The 19,862-nt window shown below is 35.8% G+C and overlaps 2 protein-coding genes across 5 annotated transcripts in view; both read left to right on the top strand.

Annotated features, from left to right (window-relative positions):
• The window catches only part of kdm6ba (lysine (K)-specific demethylase 6B, a), a 372,203-nt gene that overhangs the window by 273,858 nt on the left and 78,483 nt on the right, over positions 1-19,862 (top strand). The gene's annotated exons all lie outside the window — the stretch shown is intronic.
• On the top strand, positions 3,563-9,546 carry LOC129835239 (uncharacterized). The gene is made up of 2 exons (XM_055900771.1): positions 3,563-6,872; positions 6,993-9,546. Exons 1-2 carry the CDS (start codon positions 4,534-4,536, stop codon positions 8,431-8,433), a joined length of 3,780 nt encoding a protein of 1,259 aa, XP_055756746.1. The 5' UTR covers positions 3,563-4,533; the 3' UTR covers positions 8,434-9,546.

Below are 19,862 nucleotides of genomic sequence, written 5' to 3'. Positions count from 1 at the left end.
TTATAACTATTGTATCAGAATACTATAGCAGAGTCATTATAACTATTGTATCAGAATACTATTATTATAACTATTGTATCAGAATACTATAGCAGAGTTATTATAACTATTGTATCAGAATATTATAGCAGAGTTATTATAACTATTGTATCAGAATACTATAGCAGAGTCATTATAACTATTGTATCAGAATACTATAGCAGAGTTATTATAACTATTGTATCAGAATACTATAGCAGAGTTATTATAACTATTGTATCAGAATACTATAGCAGAGTTATTATAACTATTGTATCAGAATACTATAGCAGAGTCATTATAACTATTGTATCAGAATACTATAGCAGATGCATTATAACTATTGTATCAGAATACTATAGCAGAGTTATTATAACTATTGTATCAGAATACTATAGCAGAGTTATTATAACTATTGTATCAGAATACTATAGCAGAGTCATTATAACTATTGTATCAGAATACTATTATTATAACTATTGTATCAGAATACTATTATTATAACTATTGTATCAGAATACTATAGCAGAGTCATTATAACTATTGTATCAGAATACTATTATTATAACTATTGTATCAGAATACTATAGCAGAGTCATTATAACTATTGTATCAGAATACTATTATTATAACTATTGTATCAGAATACTATAGCAGAGTTATTATAACTATTGTATCAGAATATTATAGCAGAGTTATTATAACTATTGTATCAGAATACTATAGCAGAGTCATTATAACTATTGTATCAGAATACTATAGCAGAGTTATTATAACTATTGTATCAGAATACTATAGCAGAGTTATTATAACTATTGTATCAGAATACTATAGCAGAGTTATTATAACTATTGTATCAGAATACTATAGCAGAGTTATTATAACTATTGTATCAGAATATTATTATTATAACTATTGTATCAGAATACTATAGCAGAGTTATTATAACTATTGTATCAGAATACTATTATTATAACAATTGTATCAGGATACTATAGCAGAGTTATTATAACTATTGTATCAGAATACTATAGCAGAGTCATTATAACTATTGTATCAGAATACTATAGCAGAGTTATTATAACTATTGTATCAGAATACTATAGCAGAGTCATTATAACTATTGTATCAGAATACTATAGCAGAGTTATTATAACTATTGTATCAGAATACTATAGCAGAGTCATTATAACTATTGTATCAGAATACTATAGCAGAGTGATTATAACTATTGTATCAGAATACTATAGCAGAGTTATTATAACTATTGTATCAGAATACTATAGCACAGTTATTATAACTATTGTATCAGAATACTATAGCAGAGTCATTATAACTATTGTATCAGAATACTATTATTATAACTATTGTATCAGAATACTATAGCAGAGTCATTATAACTATTGTATCAAAATACTATAGCAGAGTTATTATAAATATTGTATCAGAATACTATAGCAGAGTTATTATAACTATTGTATCAGAATACTATTATTATAACTATTGTATCAGAATACTATAGCAGAGTTATTATAACTATTGTATCAGAATACTATAGCAGAGTCATTATAACTATTGTATCAGAATACTATTATTATAACTATTGTATCAGAATACTATAGCAGAGTTATTATAACTATTGTATCAGAATATTATAGCAGAGTTATTATAACTATTGTATCAGAATACTATAGCAGATGCATTATAACTATTGTATAAGAATACTATAGCAGAGTTATTATAACTATTGTATCAGAATACTATAGCAGAGTCATTATAACTATTGTATCAGAATACTATTATTATAACTATTGTATCAGAATACTATTATTATAACTATTTTATCAAAATACTATAGCAGAGTTATTATACCTATTGTATCAGAATACTATAGCAGAGTTATTATAACTATTGTATCAGAATACTATAGCAGAGTCATTATAACTATTGTATCAGAATACTATAGCAGAGTCATTATAACTATTGTATCAGAATATTATTATTATAACTATTGTATCAGAATACTATAGCAGAGTTATTATAACTGTTGCGTCAAAACAGAACACTCAAAACATGAGCACAATGGCAGCTCTTCCTTTAAAGACCTCCAGGCCTCAAGAGGGCAGATAACCCAAAAAACACAGGTGGAACTAAAAAATTGAGCCAGGATTTCTGGAGGGACTACTTTTACATGCGCACCTGTCAGATAAGCATGGGTATAAAATGTTTGGTCCTCAACATACACACAGCTCATTGTTCAACCCTAAAGACGCAACTGGTATGTAATGTTTGGAATTATTTATTATGTTGCATCCAGTGCTTAGCAATTTACATGTTTAACTCTGGTAGGAATGTTGACTTTTGTTGTGGATATTTTCTGACCTCAGAAGTAATTGCTAGAAGTGCTAGATTAAATTGTTTAAACGTTTACTTTATTCAAAGCCATGCTTTGTTGCTGTGTCATGCATTGTTTAGTGTAAAATAATGCATGTTTATTCTCTGTTTGTTTAAGGTTATCAAGCTATTCCTAGTGCTAGTGCTATTCCTAGTGCTAGTGCTATTCCTATTGCTATTGCTATTCCCTATTCCTCTGTGATTCAACTACTCTATTCAACAAATCAACTATTTCAACATATTCAGCCAATGACATCAAAACCATAATAAAACACTGGAAAGGAATTGAGTTGTCCCTTTGCATCCTTCACGGGTTGAGCAAGCCGTTTTCAAGTTTGGGCAGAGCTGAAAATAATTATAACACCTAGACAACTTGACAGTTGATAACCAACGTGGCAGTGAAGACAAAAGGATTAACGGCCTGAAGTCAGGAAAGCTGTCGTCGCAGAGAGGAGTATTGGCTTACATCTCAAAATGGCGGAGGAAACTCTTGGGAAAACAGTGAAGGAGCTGAAGCAAGAAAGAACTTTGGCTAAGAGTGCTTTTACCAAGCAAGCAAACTTCCTTAGCAGAGGTGCAAAACACATGACTAAGAGCGAACTGCGAGAGGAGTTCAAGAAGCTCACGTCGGAGGCAAGGAAGGTCAGTGAGACAAATGATGAATACAGGGCTGGACTTCTGGCAGACATTGAAGCTGAAACCGATGAGGGTGAAGAAGCTGACCTGAGCAAGCAGCAGCAGACTGAACTTGAGAAGACATTCCAAGAATGCGAAGTACGATTGGATGAGGTCAGGGGGATGATCCAGTCCAACCTATGGCCTAGATACGGGGAGGACGAGGTGAAGTCTGCAATCAAAGAAGCTGAGACCGCCTGTGATGGGGTTGCTCAAATACCTGTTATGGCTGTAAATAGAGATGGCTTCGAGCTACGGTGGGATGGTGCGAAGGCACAAGTCCGAGATGCAATCACAAGCCTAGCAGAGTGGGAGATGTGGATTCCAGTAGCAGAAAAAGAACGGCTGGAAGCCAGAGTAAAGAATCTGAAAGCATTCAGAAACAACCTTGAAGCAAGGAGGGCAGGATTTCTCACAGCGCAAAGAATTGCAGAAGAGGATAAAGACAGAGGGAGAATGCCGCAGATGCCCGTGCCAGCTCCACATCCGACACTGAGAATAAAACCAACCTGTTTACCCAGGTTCAGTGGGTATAAAAGGAATTTCCATCGATGGAGGAGAGACTGGGAGAGTCTACAGAAGCAGGGGGAACCAACAGGCTCAGTCGAAGTAAAGAAAATCCAACTCATTGACAGTGTAGATGAGAGAATGTGCAGAGACCTCCGTTTGTCTACGTACAATACTGCTGAGGACATGTTCCGGGTGCTTGAGAACAGGTATGGAAACAAGTCTACAATTGCCTTGGAGATAATTGAGGATCTGGAGAAAATTCCTGCTTTAAGAGCAAATCAGCCAAGGAAAGTTATCGACATGATCCAAACTATAGAGAAGGCACTGGATGATCTCACAGAGCTTGGAGGCACAGGAGCCATCAACAACCCTCTAGTGATTAGATCCATAGAAAGCAAGTTACCTGACAACATCAAGCGGGATTGGCTTGTCTTCATGGTTAACCCGAGGAATAATGTCACGCCGGACAATCACTTTGAAAACCTTCTTAAATTCCTGAAAACACAGGAGGAAATTCTTGAAAAATTAGAGCAGCTGGGAGTGAGTGAAAAGCCAGAAAATAAATATGCTTGTGTGGAGAGAAGATATGCGTCCACACGTTCCACAAGGAAAGGCGGCTGTGTTGTCTGTGGAGATTAAAAGCATAGAGAAAAGATCTTCTTTTGCAAGCGTTTCAAAGAACTGAAGCCGGTGGAAAAGTTGGATGCTGTAGAAAAGCTGGGGGCCTGCAAGAGGTGCTTGGTCTGTCATGGAGAAGATGATGAATGCAAAGACACTTACCTGTGCAGGAAAAGAGACTGTAAGAAAGACCATCATTTCTTTCTTTGTCTGAAGGGAGATTTCAAGAGAAGTGACTCAGACAGAAGACAATCCAATGTGAGAAGGTATACGCTTACAGAGGAGCAGGAGGAATTGGTATCTAAGCTCTCCCCAGAGATGGCAGAGAAATTCAAGAAAGCATTCACCAACGCCACTGCGAAAACAAACTGTGTCAAAAATAATCAGCTGGGAGTGACTGAGTCAAGTGCAGTAGAAGAATTGCCAGTTATTCTAATGCTGCTCAAGGTAACTGCCAATGCAGGACAAAGAATTGGAACCCTGATCGACTTGGCATCGGACACAAACTACATCACTCACAGAGCTGCCAGAAGATTAAATCTTCGAAGTGAAAACATCACTTTAGTCGTTCATGGAGTCGGAGGAATGGCCATGAAGGTTAGAACCAGAAGATATCTCCTCAGAGTGAGGGTCAAAACGCCCATAGGCACGGAAAGAGCTCATGAGCTTATCTGCTATGGTTTGAATGAAATTGCCAACGTCCACAGAGTCATCAAACCTGAGCAACTCAAGAAGTTCTTCCCAGAAGTCAATCTAGGAGATCTGAGTAGACCAGAGAGTATTGAGCTACTGATAAGCCACCGCGAAGGAAGACTTGCTCCGCAAAGAGTGAAGGTGATTGGAGACCTTGTCTTGTGGGAAGGCCCGCTAGGAAAGACTGTTGGTGGAGCACATCCAGATCTGTTTGAAGAAGTGGATATAGCCGCACACAGGTCTGAAACACACTTTGCTCGATCCATGAAAGCAACTGCTGTCAAATATCAAGAGATAGCTAAGCTGTTCACAGCTGAAACCAAAGGAACAGTTGCTCATAGAGAGTTCTTGGATTGGTGGAAGTGGGACAGCATTGGAGCAGCTTGCGACCCAAAGTGTGGAGGATGCCGGTGCGGCAACTGTCAACCAGGAGGCAAAGAAATGACTCTGAGTGAGGAAAGAGAGCTGGAGATCATAAGGAAAGGCCTCACCTACATCAAAGCAGATGCTCACAGTGATGAACCCCACTGGGACACAAAATACCCCTGGATTCAAGATCCAAGTTCCCTTCCTGACAACAGGAGTGGGGTGGAAGCCACCTTCTTGAGAACAGAAAAGCAACTCAAAAAAGAGCCAGAGTGGAGAATAGCATACACAGCTCAAGTCCATGAAATGGTCGAGAGAAGAGCAGCGAAGAAACTCACCAAAGAGCTCATTGCCAGCTGGAAGGGGCCAGTATGGTATGTCAGCCACTTGGTGGCAGCAAACCCGCACTCTCTCACAACACCTGTGAGACTGGTATGGAACAGCAGCCAGAAGTTTAGAGGGGTCAGCATGAATGACCTTCTGCTGAAAGGGCCTGATGTCCTCAATCCCATCCGAGCAGTACTACTCAGGTTCAGGAGAGGCGTCAATGCTGCCCTCGGCGACATTAAGAAAATGTACAATTCTGTGTGGTTGGAAGACCTGGAGATGCACCTCCACAGATTTCTCTGGAGAGACACTGAGGAGGAAGAGATTGAAGAGTATGCGATCACCAGAGTCAACATTGGCGATCGACCAGCAGGGTGCATTGCGCAATTGGCTATGAGAGAGACAAGCAAACTGCCCATGTTTGCTCACCTGGAGGAGGAACGTAGGATCCTTGAAGAGGATACCTATGTCGATGACATCCTGACTTCCCATAATGACTTGCAAAAGCTGGACCAGAACACCAAAAGTGTTGAAGAGATCCTGAAGGCAGGCGGCTTCGTCCTCAAGCCCTGGGTCCGGTCAGATCAAAGTGGGAGGCAGGAGATCGTACCAGGAGAACAAGGAGCGCAGTCAAGCACAGCACTCATTCTCCCAAACCAAATGAGGGAAGGATACAATAAAGCCCTTGGAGTTGGATACCTTGTTGAGGAGGATAGACTGTACCTCATGACTTCAATCAATTTCTCAAAGAGGAAAGGGAAAATGAGAGTCGGCCAAAATCTCCTTGATGAAGAGGTGAGAGGGAAAACTCCAAACCCACTGACGAGAAGAGAACTGCTGAGCCAGGTAGCTAGCCTGTATGACCCAATAGGCCTCGTCACACCTGCCAAACAAAAGGGAGCCATTCTTGTCAGAAAGGCGTTTCAGGAAGCTGGAGGCAAAACTCTGAACCGAGACACTTGGGACAAACCTTTGTCTGAAAATTTGAGGGAAGAAGCCATCCAATTCTTTGAGGAATACACACGTCTTGGCCAAATCACCTTTCACAGAAGCCTCACACCAGCCAACTGGATTGGAAAACCATGGGGAATAACATTCTCTGATGGAAGTGACAAGAGCTATGGAGCCGTAGTGTACTTAAGATGGGAGACCCAGCAAGGCATCAAAGTCAGACTGGTTGAATCCAAAGCAAAGCTCACACCATTGGACCAAAAGGGAGAACCAGTAAAAGCTGAAATCTGCGGTGCTGTCTATGCAGCACGACTTCGAAAGTACGTTGAAAAGCATAGTCGAATAGAAATTGAACGATGGCTCCATCTACTGGACAGTCAAACTGTGTTGGGAGCAATCCAGAGAGACAGCTATGGATATCAAACTTTCTTTGCAAATAGAGTTGGAGAGATCCAGAAATCCACATCCATAGAAGACTGGTGGTGGATCCCAGGAAGCCTGAACAGTGCTGACATCATAACAAGAGGGGCAGCCCCAGAAGACCTCCAGGAAGATTCCATGTGGCAGGATGGACCAGCATTCCTGAGGAAACCTGTGAAAGAGTGGCCACATAAGTCAGCCAAAGAAATCGCTGCGTATGGCAAGGAAGGTATAAACAAACTTCGAAGGAAAGCTTTCTCAGCAGCACTGACCAGAGCGCAGGTCAAGAGAAACCAGAGTGATACACAGCAAAATAAATCAGATGAACCTAAGACTCGGATCCGAAGATCACCAGCCGGCTCTGCGGTAACAAAACTGATTGACATCAGGAAATTCAGCAATCTGACCAGGCTGATCCGAGTCATTGCCTGGGTTTGGAGAGCCGCAACGAGATGGAAAGAAATATTGACCAAGAATTCAGCCTCAGATAAACCAAAGTGGGAGGACGCTCTTTCAACAAACTGGAGGTACAGAGCCAAACAAGCTGTACTCACTGTCGGGGAGTGTGAGGATGCACTAAGAGACTTGTTCCTTGCAGCTCAAGAAGGTATAACCTTTCAAGATACCACTCTCAACAGACTCGCTGTTTACAGAGATAAAGAGACTGGGCTCTTAGTTTGTGGAGGAAGGTTCCAGATCTTTGATGAGGACGAAACTGCCGTACCAATTCTACCATATGAGGCATGGATATCCACTCTCCTAGCTCAAGAGGCCCATGGTGCAAATCATGAAGAAATAGCAGGCACACTCCTCCGGATGAGGAAGAAAGCCTGGGTGATAAAAGGCCGGAAGCTGGCTAAAAAGAGAGTTGACAATTGTGTGGTGTGCAGAAAGGCCAGGGCCAGAAAGTGCCAACAGATCATGAGTGACCTTCCATCCGAGCGGATAACACCAGCCAGACCATTTGAGTACACAACAGTGGACTTATTTGGACCGTATGAAGTCAAGGACGAGGTCAAAAAGAAAACCAAGCTCAAGGTGTGGGGTATTGTCTTCTGTTGCATGGTATCCAGAGCTATACACACAGATGTTGTCAGTGACCAGTCGACGGAAGGCTTCCTACTGGCTTACCAAAGATTCACGGCACTGAGAGGGCACCCAAAGAAATTGTGGTCAGATCCTGGAAAGAACTTTGTGGGTGCCAGACCTGCCCTCAAAGAACTCTACATCTTCTTGGATCAACTAGGTAAATCTGAGCTTGAAAATGAAGCTTCCAAGCATGGGACAGAATGGAGCTGGAAAATCCACCCAGCAGACTCCCCTCACAGGAATGGAGCTGCAGAAGCAGCTGTTCGTACTGTGAAGCGGGCTTTGCACAACCTGGGAGGAGAAGGACTCTTCACATGGAGTGAGTTTCAAACATTTCTCTACACGGCTGCTAACCTTGGTGGAGTCAGTTAGCTGGGCCCAATCTATTCGTGAGGAGTAAATGGCACACAACACATAGGAATGTGGCTGTTGGAGATGTTGTCTGGCTGGCTGACCAAAATGCCTGGAGGGGTCACTACAAACTAGCCAGAGTCATCGGTGTCAACATTGACAAGAAGGGCATCGTCAGAGATGTGCAGGTCAGAACTTTTCCCAGCTACCCAGTCCCAACTGTGAAGCCTGCTCAAGAGAAGTCAAAGACACTCTCAACTAAAAAACCTGCTACAGTTCTTCATAGGGATGTCAGACGCATCATTGTTATACTTCCTGTTGAAGAAGGAAGAGCCTGATAGCTGAAATCGAACATGCCCAACACAGAGGTTCGTGTGACCTCCTTCGGTTCAAGAACCAGGAGGTCAAGTGGGAGGTGTTGCGTCAAAACAGAACACTCAAAACATGAGCACAATGGCAGCTCTTCCTTTAAAGACCTCCAGGCCTCAAGAGGGCAGATAACCCAAAAAACACAGGTGGAACTAAAAAATTGAGCCAGGATTTCTGGAGGGACTACTTTTACATGCGCACCTGTCAGATAAGCATGGGTATAAAATGTTTGGTCCTCAACATACACACAGCTCATTGTTCAACCCTAAAGACGCAACTGGTATGTAATGTTTGGAATTATTTATTATGTTGCATCCAGTGCTTAGCAATTTACATGTTTAACTCTGGTAGGAATGTTGACTTTTGTTGTGGATATTTTCTGACCTCAGAAGTAATTGCTAGAAGTGCTAGATTAAATTGTTTAAACGTTTACTTTATTCAAAGCCATGCTTTGTTGCTGTGTCATGCATTGTTTAGTGTAAAATAATGCATGTTTATTCTCTGTTTGTTTAAGGTTATCAAGCTATTCCTAGTGCTAGTGCTATTCCTAGTGCTAGTGCTATTCCTATTGCTATTGCTATTCCCTATTCCTCTGTGATTCAACTACTCTATTCAACAAATCAACTATTTCAACATATTCAACAAATGGCATCAAAACCATAATAAAACACTGGAAAGGAATTGAGTTGTCCCTTTGCATCCTTCACGGGTTGAGCAAGCCGTTTTCAAGTTTGGGCAGAGCTGAAAATAATTATAACACCTAGACAACTTGACAATAACTATTGTATCAGAATACTATTATTATAACAATTGTATCAGGATACTATAGCAGAGTTATTATAACTATTGTATCAGAATACTATAGCAGAGTCATTATAACTATTGTATCAGAATACTATAGCAGAGTTATTATAACTATTGTATCAGAATACTATAGCAGAGTCATTATAACTATTGTATCAGAAAACTATTATTATAACTATTGTATCAGAATACTATAGCAGAGTTATTATAACTATTGTATCAGAATACTATTATTATAACTATTTTATCAAAATACTATAGCAGAGTTATTATACCTATTGTATCAGAATACTATAGCAGAGTTATTATAACTATTGTATCAGAATACTATAGCAGAGTCATTATAACTATTGTATCAGAATACTATAGCAGAGTCATTATAACTATTGTATCAGAATACTATAGCAGAGTCATTATAACTATTGTATCAGAATACTATAGCAGAGTTATTATAACTATTGTATCAGAATACTATAGCAGTGTCATTATAACTATTGTATCAGAATACTATAGCAGAGTCATTATAACTATTGTATCAGAATACTATAGCAGAGTCATTATAACTATTGTATCAGAATACTTTAGCAGAGTCATTATAACTATTGTATCAAAATACTATAGCAGAGTTATTATAACTATTTTATCAGAATACTATAGCAGAGTTATTGTAACTACTGTATCAGAATACTATTATTATAACTATTGTATCAGAATACTATAGCAGAGTTATTATAACTATTGTATCAGAATACTATAGCATAGTTATTATAACTATTGTATCAGAATACTATAGCAGAGTTATTATAACTATTGTATCAGAATACTATAGCAGAGTCATTATAACTATTGTATCAGAATACTATTATTATAACTATTGTATCAGAATACTATAGCAGAGTTATTATAACTATTGTATCAGAATATTATAGCAGAGTTATTATAACTATTGTATCAGAATACTATAGCAGAGTCATTATAACTATTGTATCAGAATACTATAGCAGAGTTATTATAACTATTGTATCAGAATACTATAGCAGAGTTATTATAACTATTGTATCAGAATACTATAGCAGAGTTATTATAACTATTGTATCAGAATACTATAGCAGAGTCATTATAACTATTGTATCAGAATACTATAGCAGATGCATTATAACTATTGTATCAGAATACTATAGCAGAGTTATTATAACTATTGTATCAGAATACTATAGCAGAGTTATTATAACTATTGTATCAGAATACTATAGCAGAGTCATTATAACTATTGTATCAGAATACTATTATTATAACTATTGTATCAGAATACTATTATTATAACTATTGTATCAGAATACTATAGCAGAGTCATTATAACTATTGTATCAGAATACTATTATTATAACTATTGTATCAGAATACTATAGCAGAGTCATTATAACTATTGTATCAGAATACTATTATTATAACTATTGTATCAGAATACTATAGCAGAGTTATTATAACTATTGTATCAGAATATTATAGCAGAGTTATTATAACTATTGTATCAGAATACTATAGCAGAGTCATTATAACTATTGTATCAGAATACTATAGCAGAGTTATTATAACTATTGTATCAGAATACTATAGCAGAGTTATTATAACTATTGTATCAGAATATTATTATTATAACTATTGTATCAGAAAACTATATCAGAGTTATTATAACTATTGTATCAGAATACTATTATTATAACAATTGTATCAGGATACTATAGCAGAGTTATTATAACTTTTGTATCAGAATACTATAGCAGAGTCATTATAACTATTGTATCAGAATACTATAGCAGAGTTATTATAACTATTGTATCAGAATACTATAGCAGAGTCATTATAACTATTGTATCAGAATACTATAGCAGAGTTATTATAACTATTGTATCAGAATACTATAGCAGAGTCATTATAACTATTGTATCAGAATACTATAGCAGAGTTATTATAACTATTGTATCAGAATACTATAGCAGAGTTATTATAACTATTGTATCAGAATACTATAGCACAGTTATTATAACTATTGTATCAGAATACTATAGCAGAGTCATTATAACTATTGTATCAGAATACTATTATTATAACTATTGTATCAGAATACTATAGCAGAGTCATTATAACTATTGTATCAAAATACTATAGCAGAGTTATTATAACTATTGTATCAGAATACTATAGCAGAGTTATTTTAACTATTGTATCAGAATACTATTATTATAACTATTGTATCAGAATACTATAGCAGAGTTATTATAACTATTGTATCAGAATACTATAGCAGAGTCATTATAACTATTGTATCAGAATACTATTATTATAACTATTGTATCAGAATACTATAGCAGAGTCATTATAACTATTGTATCAGCATACTATTATTATAACTATTGTATCAGAATACTATAGCAAAGATATTATAACTATTGTATCAGAATACTATAGCAGAGTTATGATAACTGTTGTATCAGAATACTATAGCAGAGTTATGATAACTATTGTATCAGAATACTATAGCAGATGCATTATAACTATTGTATCAGAATACTATAGCAGAGTTATTATAACTATTGTATCAGAATACTTTAGCAGAGTCATTATAACTATTGTATCAGAATACTATAGCAGAGTTATTATAACTATTGTATCAGAATACTATAGCAGAGTTATTATAACTATTGTATCAGAATACTATTATTATAACTATTGTATCAGAATACTATTATTATAACTATTGTATCAGAATACTATTATTATAACTATTGTATCAGAATACTATAGCAGAGTTATTATAACTATTGTATCAGAATACTATAGCAGAGTCATTATAACTATTGTATCAGAATACTATAGCAGAGTCATTATAACTATTGTATCAGAATATTATTATTATAACTATTGTATCAGAATACTATAGCAAAGTTATTATAACTATTGTATCTGAATACTATTATTATAACAATTGTATCAGGATACTATAGCAGAGTTATTATAACTATTGTATCAGAATACTATAGCAGAGTTATTATAACTATTGTATCAGAATACTATAGCAGAGTTATTATAACTATTGTATCAGAATACTATAGCAGAGTCATTATAACTATTGTATCAGAATACTATAGCAGAGTTATTATAACTATTGTATCAGAATACTATAGCAGAGTCATTATAACTATTGTATCAAAATAGTATAGCAGAGTTATTATAACTATTGTATCAGAATACTATAGCAGAGTTATTATAACTATTGTATCAGAATACTATAGCAGAGTTATTATAACTATAGTATCAGAATACTATAGCACAGTTATTATAACTATTGTATCAGAATACTATAGCAGAGTCATTATAACTATTGTATCAGAATACTATTATTATAACTATTGTATCAGAATACTATAGCAGAGTTATTATAACTATTGTATCAGAATACTATAGCAGAGGTATTATAACTATTGTATCAGAATACTATTATTATAACCAATTTTTCAAAATACTATAGCAGAGTTATTATACCTATTGTATCAGAATACTATAGCAGAGTTATTATAACTATTGTATCAGAATACTATAGCAGAGTCATTATAACTATTGTATCAGAATACTATAGCAGAGTCATTATAACTATTGTATCAGAATATTATTATTATAACTATTGTATCAGAATACTATAGCAGAGTTATTATAACTATTGTATCAGAATACTATTATTATAACAATTGTATCAGGATACTATAGCAGAGTAATTATAACTATTGTATCAGAATACTATAGCAGTCATTATAACTATTGTATCAGAATACTATAGCAGAGTTATTATAACTATTGTATCAGAATACTATAGCAGAGTTATTATAACTATTGTATCAGAATACAATAGCAGAGTTATTATAACTATTGTATCAGAATACTATAGCAGAGTTATTATAACTATTGTATCAGAATACTATAGCAGAGTTATTATAACTATTGTATCAGAATACTATAGCAGAGTTATTATAACTATTGTATCAGAATACTATAGCAGAGTTATTATAACTATTGTATCAGAATACTATAGCAGAGTTATTATAACTATTGTATCAGAATACTATAGCAGAGTTATTATAACTATTGTATCAGAATACTATAGCAGAGTCATTATAACTATTGTATCAGAATACTATAGCAGAGTTATTATAACTATTGTATCAGAATACTATAGCAGAGTCATTATAACTATTGTATCAGAATACTATAGCAGAGTTATTATAACTATTGTATCAGAATACTATTATTATAACTATTGTATCAGAATACTATTATTATAACTATTGTATCAGAATACTATAGCAGAGTTATTATAACTATTGTATCAGAATACTATAGCAGAGTTATTATAACTATTGTATCAGAATACTATTATTATAACTATTGTATCAGAATACTATTATTATAACTATTGTATCAGAATACTATTATTATAACTATTGTATCAGAATACTATAGCAGAGTTATTATAACTATTGTATCAGAATACTATAGCAGAGTTATTATAACTATTGTATCAGAATACTATTATTATAACTATTGTATCAGAATACTATTATAACTACTGTATCAGAATACTATAGCAGAGTTATTATAACTATTGTATCAGAATACTATTATTATAACTATTGTATCAGAATACTATTATAACTACTGTATCAGAATACTAAAGCAGAGTCATTATAACTATTGTATCAGAATACTATTATTATAACTATTGTATCAGAATACTATAGCAGAGTTATTATAACTATTGTATCAGAATACTATTATTATAACTATTGTATCAGAATACTATTATTATAACTATTGTATCAGAATACTATAGCAGAGTTATTATAACTACTGTATCAGAATACTATAGCAGAGTTATTATAACTATTGTATCAGAATACTATAGCAGAGTTATTATAACTATTGTATCAGAATACTATAGCAGAGTTATTATAACTATTGTATCAGAATACTATTATTATAACTATTGTATCAAAATACTAAAGCAGAGTTATTATAACTATTGTATCAGAATACTATTATTATAACTATTGTATCAGAATACTATAGCAGAGTTATTATAACTATTGGTTCAGAATACTATAGCAGAGTCATTATAACTATTGTATCAGAATACTATAGCAGAGTTATTATAACTATTGGTTCAGAATACTATTATTATAACTATTGTATCAGAATACTATAGCAGAGTTATTATAACTATTGTATCAGAATACTATAGCAGAGTTATTATAACTATTGTATCAGAATACTATTATTATAACTATTGTATCAGAATACTATTATTATAACTATTGTATCAGAATACTATAGCAGAGTTATTATAACTACTGTATCAGAATACTATAGCAGAGTTATTATAACTATTGTATCAGAATACTATAGCAGAGTTATTATAACTATTGTATCAGAATACTATAGCAGAGTTATTATAACTATTGTATCAGAATACTATTATTATAACTATTGTATCAAAATACTAAAGCAGAGTTATTATAACTATTGTATCAGAATACTATAGCAGAGTTATTATAACTATTGGTTCAGAATACTATTATTATAACTATTGTATCAGAATACTATAGCAGAGTTATTATAACTATTGTATCAGAATACTATAGCAGAGTTATTATAACTATTGTATCAGAATACTATAGCAGAGTTATTATAACTATTGTATCAGAATACTATAGCAGAGTTATTATAACTATTGTATCAGAATACTATTATTATAACTATTGTATCAGAATACTATAGCAGAGTTATTATAACTATTGGTTCAGAATACTATTATTATAACTATTGTATCAGAATACTATAGCAGAGTCATTATAACTATTGTATCAGAATACTATAGCAGAGTTATTATAACTATTGTATCAGAATACTATAGCAGAGTCATTATAACTATTGTATCAGAATACTATAGCAGAGTCATTATAACTATTGTATCAGAATACTATAGCAGAGTCATTATAACTATTGTATCAGAATACTATAGCAGAGTCATTATAACTATTGTGATGATATTAGGAATGTATTGATATTGTGAAGCTGGTATGGACACAGGTATGTGGGCTTGGAAGGGCATATCTGACTGACTGTTCGCACGCACACACACACACACACACACACACACACACACACACACACACACACACACACACACACACACACACACACACACACACACACACACACACACACACACACCTCACCTTACAGACTGCAACATATCCTGAAATGAAGCAAGCTCATTGTTTTCTTAGCTAGGTTTACTGCAGAAGTTGCTGCCTCAGGGCACATTGCTATAAGAGCGTGCATGTGTGTGCGTGCGTGGACATGTCAGCAGCTATCCCACCGGGTAAAAACAATAGTTCTGACTACAGTCATGTTTTCCGATGGAGATTACAGCAGAAGAGCAGCTTATACACTAATGTCTAGTCTCTAGGTTAATAGACATTAGTCAGGTATATAGGTCCTGGGTTAATAGACAGGTATATAGGTCCTGGGATAATAGACAGGCATATAGGTCCTGGGATAATAGACAGGTATATAGGCCCTGGGTTAATCGACAGGTATATAGGTCCTGGGTTAATAGACAGGTATATAGGTCCTGGGTTAATAGACAGGTATATAGGTCCTGGGTTAATAGGCAGGTATATAGGTCCTGGGTTAATAGACAGGTATATAGGTCCTGGGTTAATAGACAGGTATATAGGTCTTGGGTTAATAGACAGGTATATAGACCCTGGGTTAATAGGCAGGTATATAGACCCTGGGTTAATAAGCAGGTATATAGACCCTGGATTAATAGACAGGCATATAGCCCTGGGTTAATAGACAGGTATATAGACCCTGGATTAATAGACAGGTATATAGACCCTGGATTAATAGGCAGGTATATAGGTCCTGGGTTAATAGACAGGTATATAGCCCCTGATTCCAACCTTTCGGTTGCTGGCCCAACACGCTTAACCACCAGGCTACCTGCCGCCTAATGGAGTTGACACAGTGATGGATTTTGGAGTTGACATCAAAGAGTGATGGGTTTTGGAGTTGACGTCCATAGAGAGATGTGTTTTGGAGTTGACATCCAAAGAGAGATGTGTTTTGGAGTTGACATCCAAAGAGATGTGTTTTGGAGTTGACATCCAAAGAGATGTGTTTTGGAGTTGACATCAAAAGAGAGATGTGTTTTGGAGTTGACATCCAAAGAGAGATGTGTTTTGGAGTTGACATCCAAAGAGAGATGTGTTTTGGAGTTGACATCCAAAGAGAGATGTGTTTTGGAGTTGACATCCAAAGAGATGTGTTTTGGAGTTGACATCCGAAGAGAGATGTGTTTTGGAGTTGACATCCAAATAGAGCTGTGATTTGGAATTGACATCCAAAGAGAGATGTGTTTTGGAGTTGACGTCATAAGAGCTGTGTTTTGGAGTTGACATCCAAAGAGAGCTGTGTTTTGGAGTTGACGTCATAAGAGCTGTGTTTTGGAGTTGACATCCAAAGAGAGCTGTGTTTTGGAGTTGACATCATAAGAGCTGTGTTTTGGAGTTGACATCAAAAGAGAGATGTGTTTTGGAGTTGACATCCAAAGAGAGATGTGATTTGGAGTTGACATCCAAAGAGAGATGTGGTTTGGAGTTGACATCCAAAGAGAGATGTGGTTTGGAGTTGACATCCAAAGAGAGATGTGATTTGGAGTTGACATCCAAAGAGAGATGTGATTTGGAGTTGACATCCAAAGAGTGATGTGTTTTGGAGTTGACATCCAAAGAGAGATGTGATTTGGAGTTGACATCCAAAGAGAGATGTGTTTTGGAGTTGACATCCAAAGAGAGATGTGTTTTGGAGTTGACATCCAAAGAGATGTGTTTTGGAGTTGACATCCAAAGAGATGTGTTTTGGAGTTGACATCCAAAGATATGTGTTGTGGAGTTGACATCAAAAAAGAGATGTGTTTTGGAGTTGACATCCAAAGAGAGATGTGTTTTGGAGTTGACATCCAAAGAGATGTGTTTTGGAGTTGATATCCAAAGAGATGTGTTTTGGAATTGACATCCAAAGAGATGTTTTGGAGTTGACATCCAAAGAGAGATGTGGTTTGGAGTTGATATCCAAAGAGAGATGTGATTTGGAGTTGACAGCCAAAGAGAGATGTGTTTTGGAGTTGACATCCAAAGAGAAATGTGTTTTGGAGTTGACATCCAAAGAGAGATGTGATTTGGAGTTGACATCCAAAGAGTGATGTGTTTTGGAGTTGACATCCAAAGAGAGATGTGTTTTGGAGTTGACATCCAAAGAGAGATGTGTTTTGGAGTTGACATCCAAAGAGATGTGTTTTGGAGTTGACATCCAAAGAGATGTGTTTTGGAGTTGACATCAAAAGAGAGATGTGTTTTGGAGTTGACATCCAAAGAGAGATGTGTTTTGGAGTTGACATCCAAAGAGAGATGTGTTTTGGAGTTGACATCCAAAGAGAGATGTGTTTTGGAGTTGACATCCAAAGAGATGTGTTTTGGAGTTAACATCCAAAGAGAGATGTGTTTTGGAGTTGAGATCCAAATAGAGCTGTGATTTGGAATTGACGTCATAAGAGCTGTGTTTTGGAGTTGACATCCAAAGAGAGCTGTGTTTTGGAGTTGACATCAAAAGAGAGATGTGTTTTGGAGTTGACATCCAAATAGAGCTGTGATTTGGAATTGACATCCAAAGAGAGATGTGTTTTGGAGTTGACGTCATAAGAGCTGTGTTTTGGAGTTGACATCCAAAGAGAGCTGTGTTTTGGAGTTGACGTCATAAGAGCTGTGTTTTGGAGTTGACATCCAAAGAGAGCTGTGTTTTGGAGTTGACGTCATAAGAGCTGTGTTTTGGAGTTGACATCCAAAGAGAGCTGTGTTTTGGAGTTGACATCATAAGAGCTGTGTTTTGGAGTTGACATCAAAAGAGAGATGTGTTTTGGAGTTGACATCCAAAGAGAGATGTGATTTGGAGTTGACATCCAAAGAGAGATGTGATTTGGAGTTGACATCCAAAGAGAGATGTGTTTTGGAGTTGACATCCAAAGAGAGATGTGTTTTGGAGTTGACATCCAAAGAGAGATGTGTTTTGGAGTTGACATCCAAAGAGATGTGTTTTGGAGTTGACATCCAAAGAGATGTGTTTTGGAGTTGACATCCAAAGATATGTGTTGTGGAGTTGACATCAAAAAAGAGATGTGTTTTGGAGTTGACATCCAAAGAGAGATGTGTTTTGGAGTTGACATCCAAAGAGATGTGTTTTGGAGTTGACATCCAAAGAGATGTGTTTTGGAATTGACATCCAAAGAGATGTTTTGGAGTTGACATCCAAAGAGAGATGTGGTTTGGAGTTGATATCCAAAGAGAGATGTGATTTGGAGTTGACAGCCAAAGAGAGATGTGTTTTGGAGTTGACATCCAAAGAGAAATGTGTTTTGGAGTTGACATCCAAAGAGAGATGTGATTTGGAGTTGACATCCAAAGAGTGATGTGTTTTGGAGTTGACATCCAAAGAGAGATGTGTTTTGGAGTTGACATCCAAAGAGAGATGTGTTTTGGAGTTGACATCCAAAGAGATGTGTTTTGGAGTTGACATCCAAAGAGATGTGTTTTGGAGTTGACATCAAAAGAGAGATGTGTTTTGGAGTTGACATCCAAAGAGAGATGTGTTTTGGAGTTGACATCCAAAGAGAGATGTGTTTTGGAGTTGACATCCAAAGAGATGTGTTTTGGAGTTGACATCCAAAGAGAGATGTGTTTTGGAGTTGACATCCAAAGAGAGATGTGTTTTGGAGTTGAGATCCAAATAGAGCTGTGATTTGGAATTGACGTCATAAGAGCTGTGTTTTGGAGTTGACATCCAAATAGAGCTGTGATTTGGAATTGACATCCAAAGAGAGATGTGTTTTGGAGTTGACGTCATAAGAGCTGTGTTTTGGAGTTGACATCCAAAGAGAGCTGTGTTTTGGAGTTGACGTCATAAGAGCTGTGTTTTGGAGTTGACATCCAAAGAGAGCTGTGTTTTGGAGTTGACATCATAAGAGCTGTGTTTTGGAGTTGACATCAAAAGAGAGATGTGATTTGGAGTTGACATCCAAAGAGAGATGTGTTTTGGAGTTGACATCCAAAGAGATGTGTTTTGGAGTTGACATCCAAAGAGATGTGTTTTGGAGTTGACATCCA

Source organism: Salvelinus fontinalis, chromosome 36 (assembly GCF_029448725.1).
Source record: "Salvelinus fontinalis isolate EN_2023a chromosome 36, ASM2944872v1, whole genome shotgun sequence".
In the NCBI taxonomy this organism is placed as follows: Eukaryota; Metazoa; Chordata; class Actinopteri; order Salmoniformes; family Salmonidae; genus Salvelinus; species Salvelinus fontinalis.
Note: the sequence above shows the minus strand (reverse complement) of the source record. Positions and strands in the feature narration are given on the sequence as shown.

Coding starts and splice junctions, on each gene's coding strand:
- LOC129835239 (XM_055900771.1), top strand. CDS start 4,534: ATGGCAGAGAAATTCAAGAAAGCATTCACCAACGCCACTGCGAAAACA. Junction 6,873..6,992: donor TATGCAGCACGACTTCGAAA/GTACGTTGAAAA, acceptor CTTTGCAAATAG/AGTTGGAGAGATCCAGAAAT.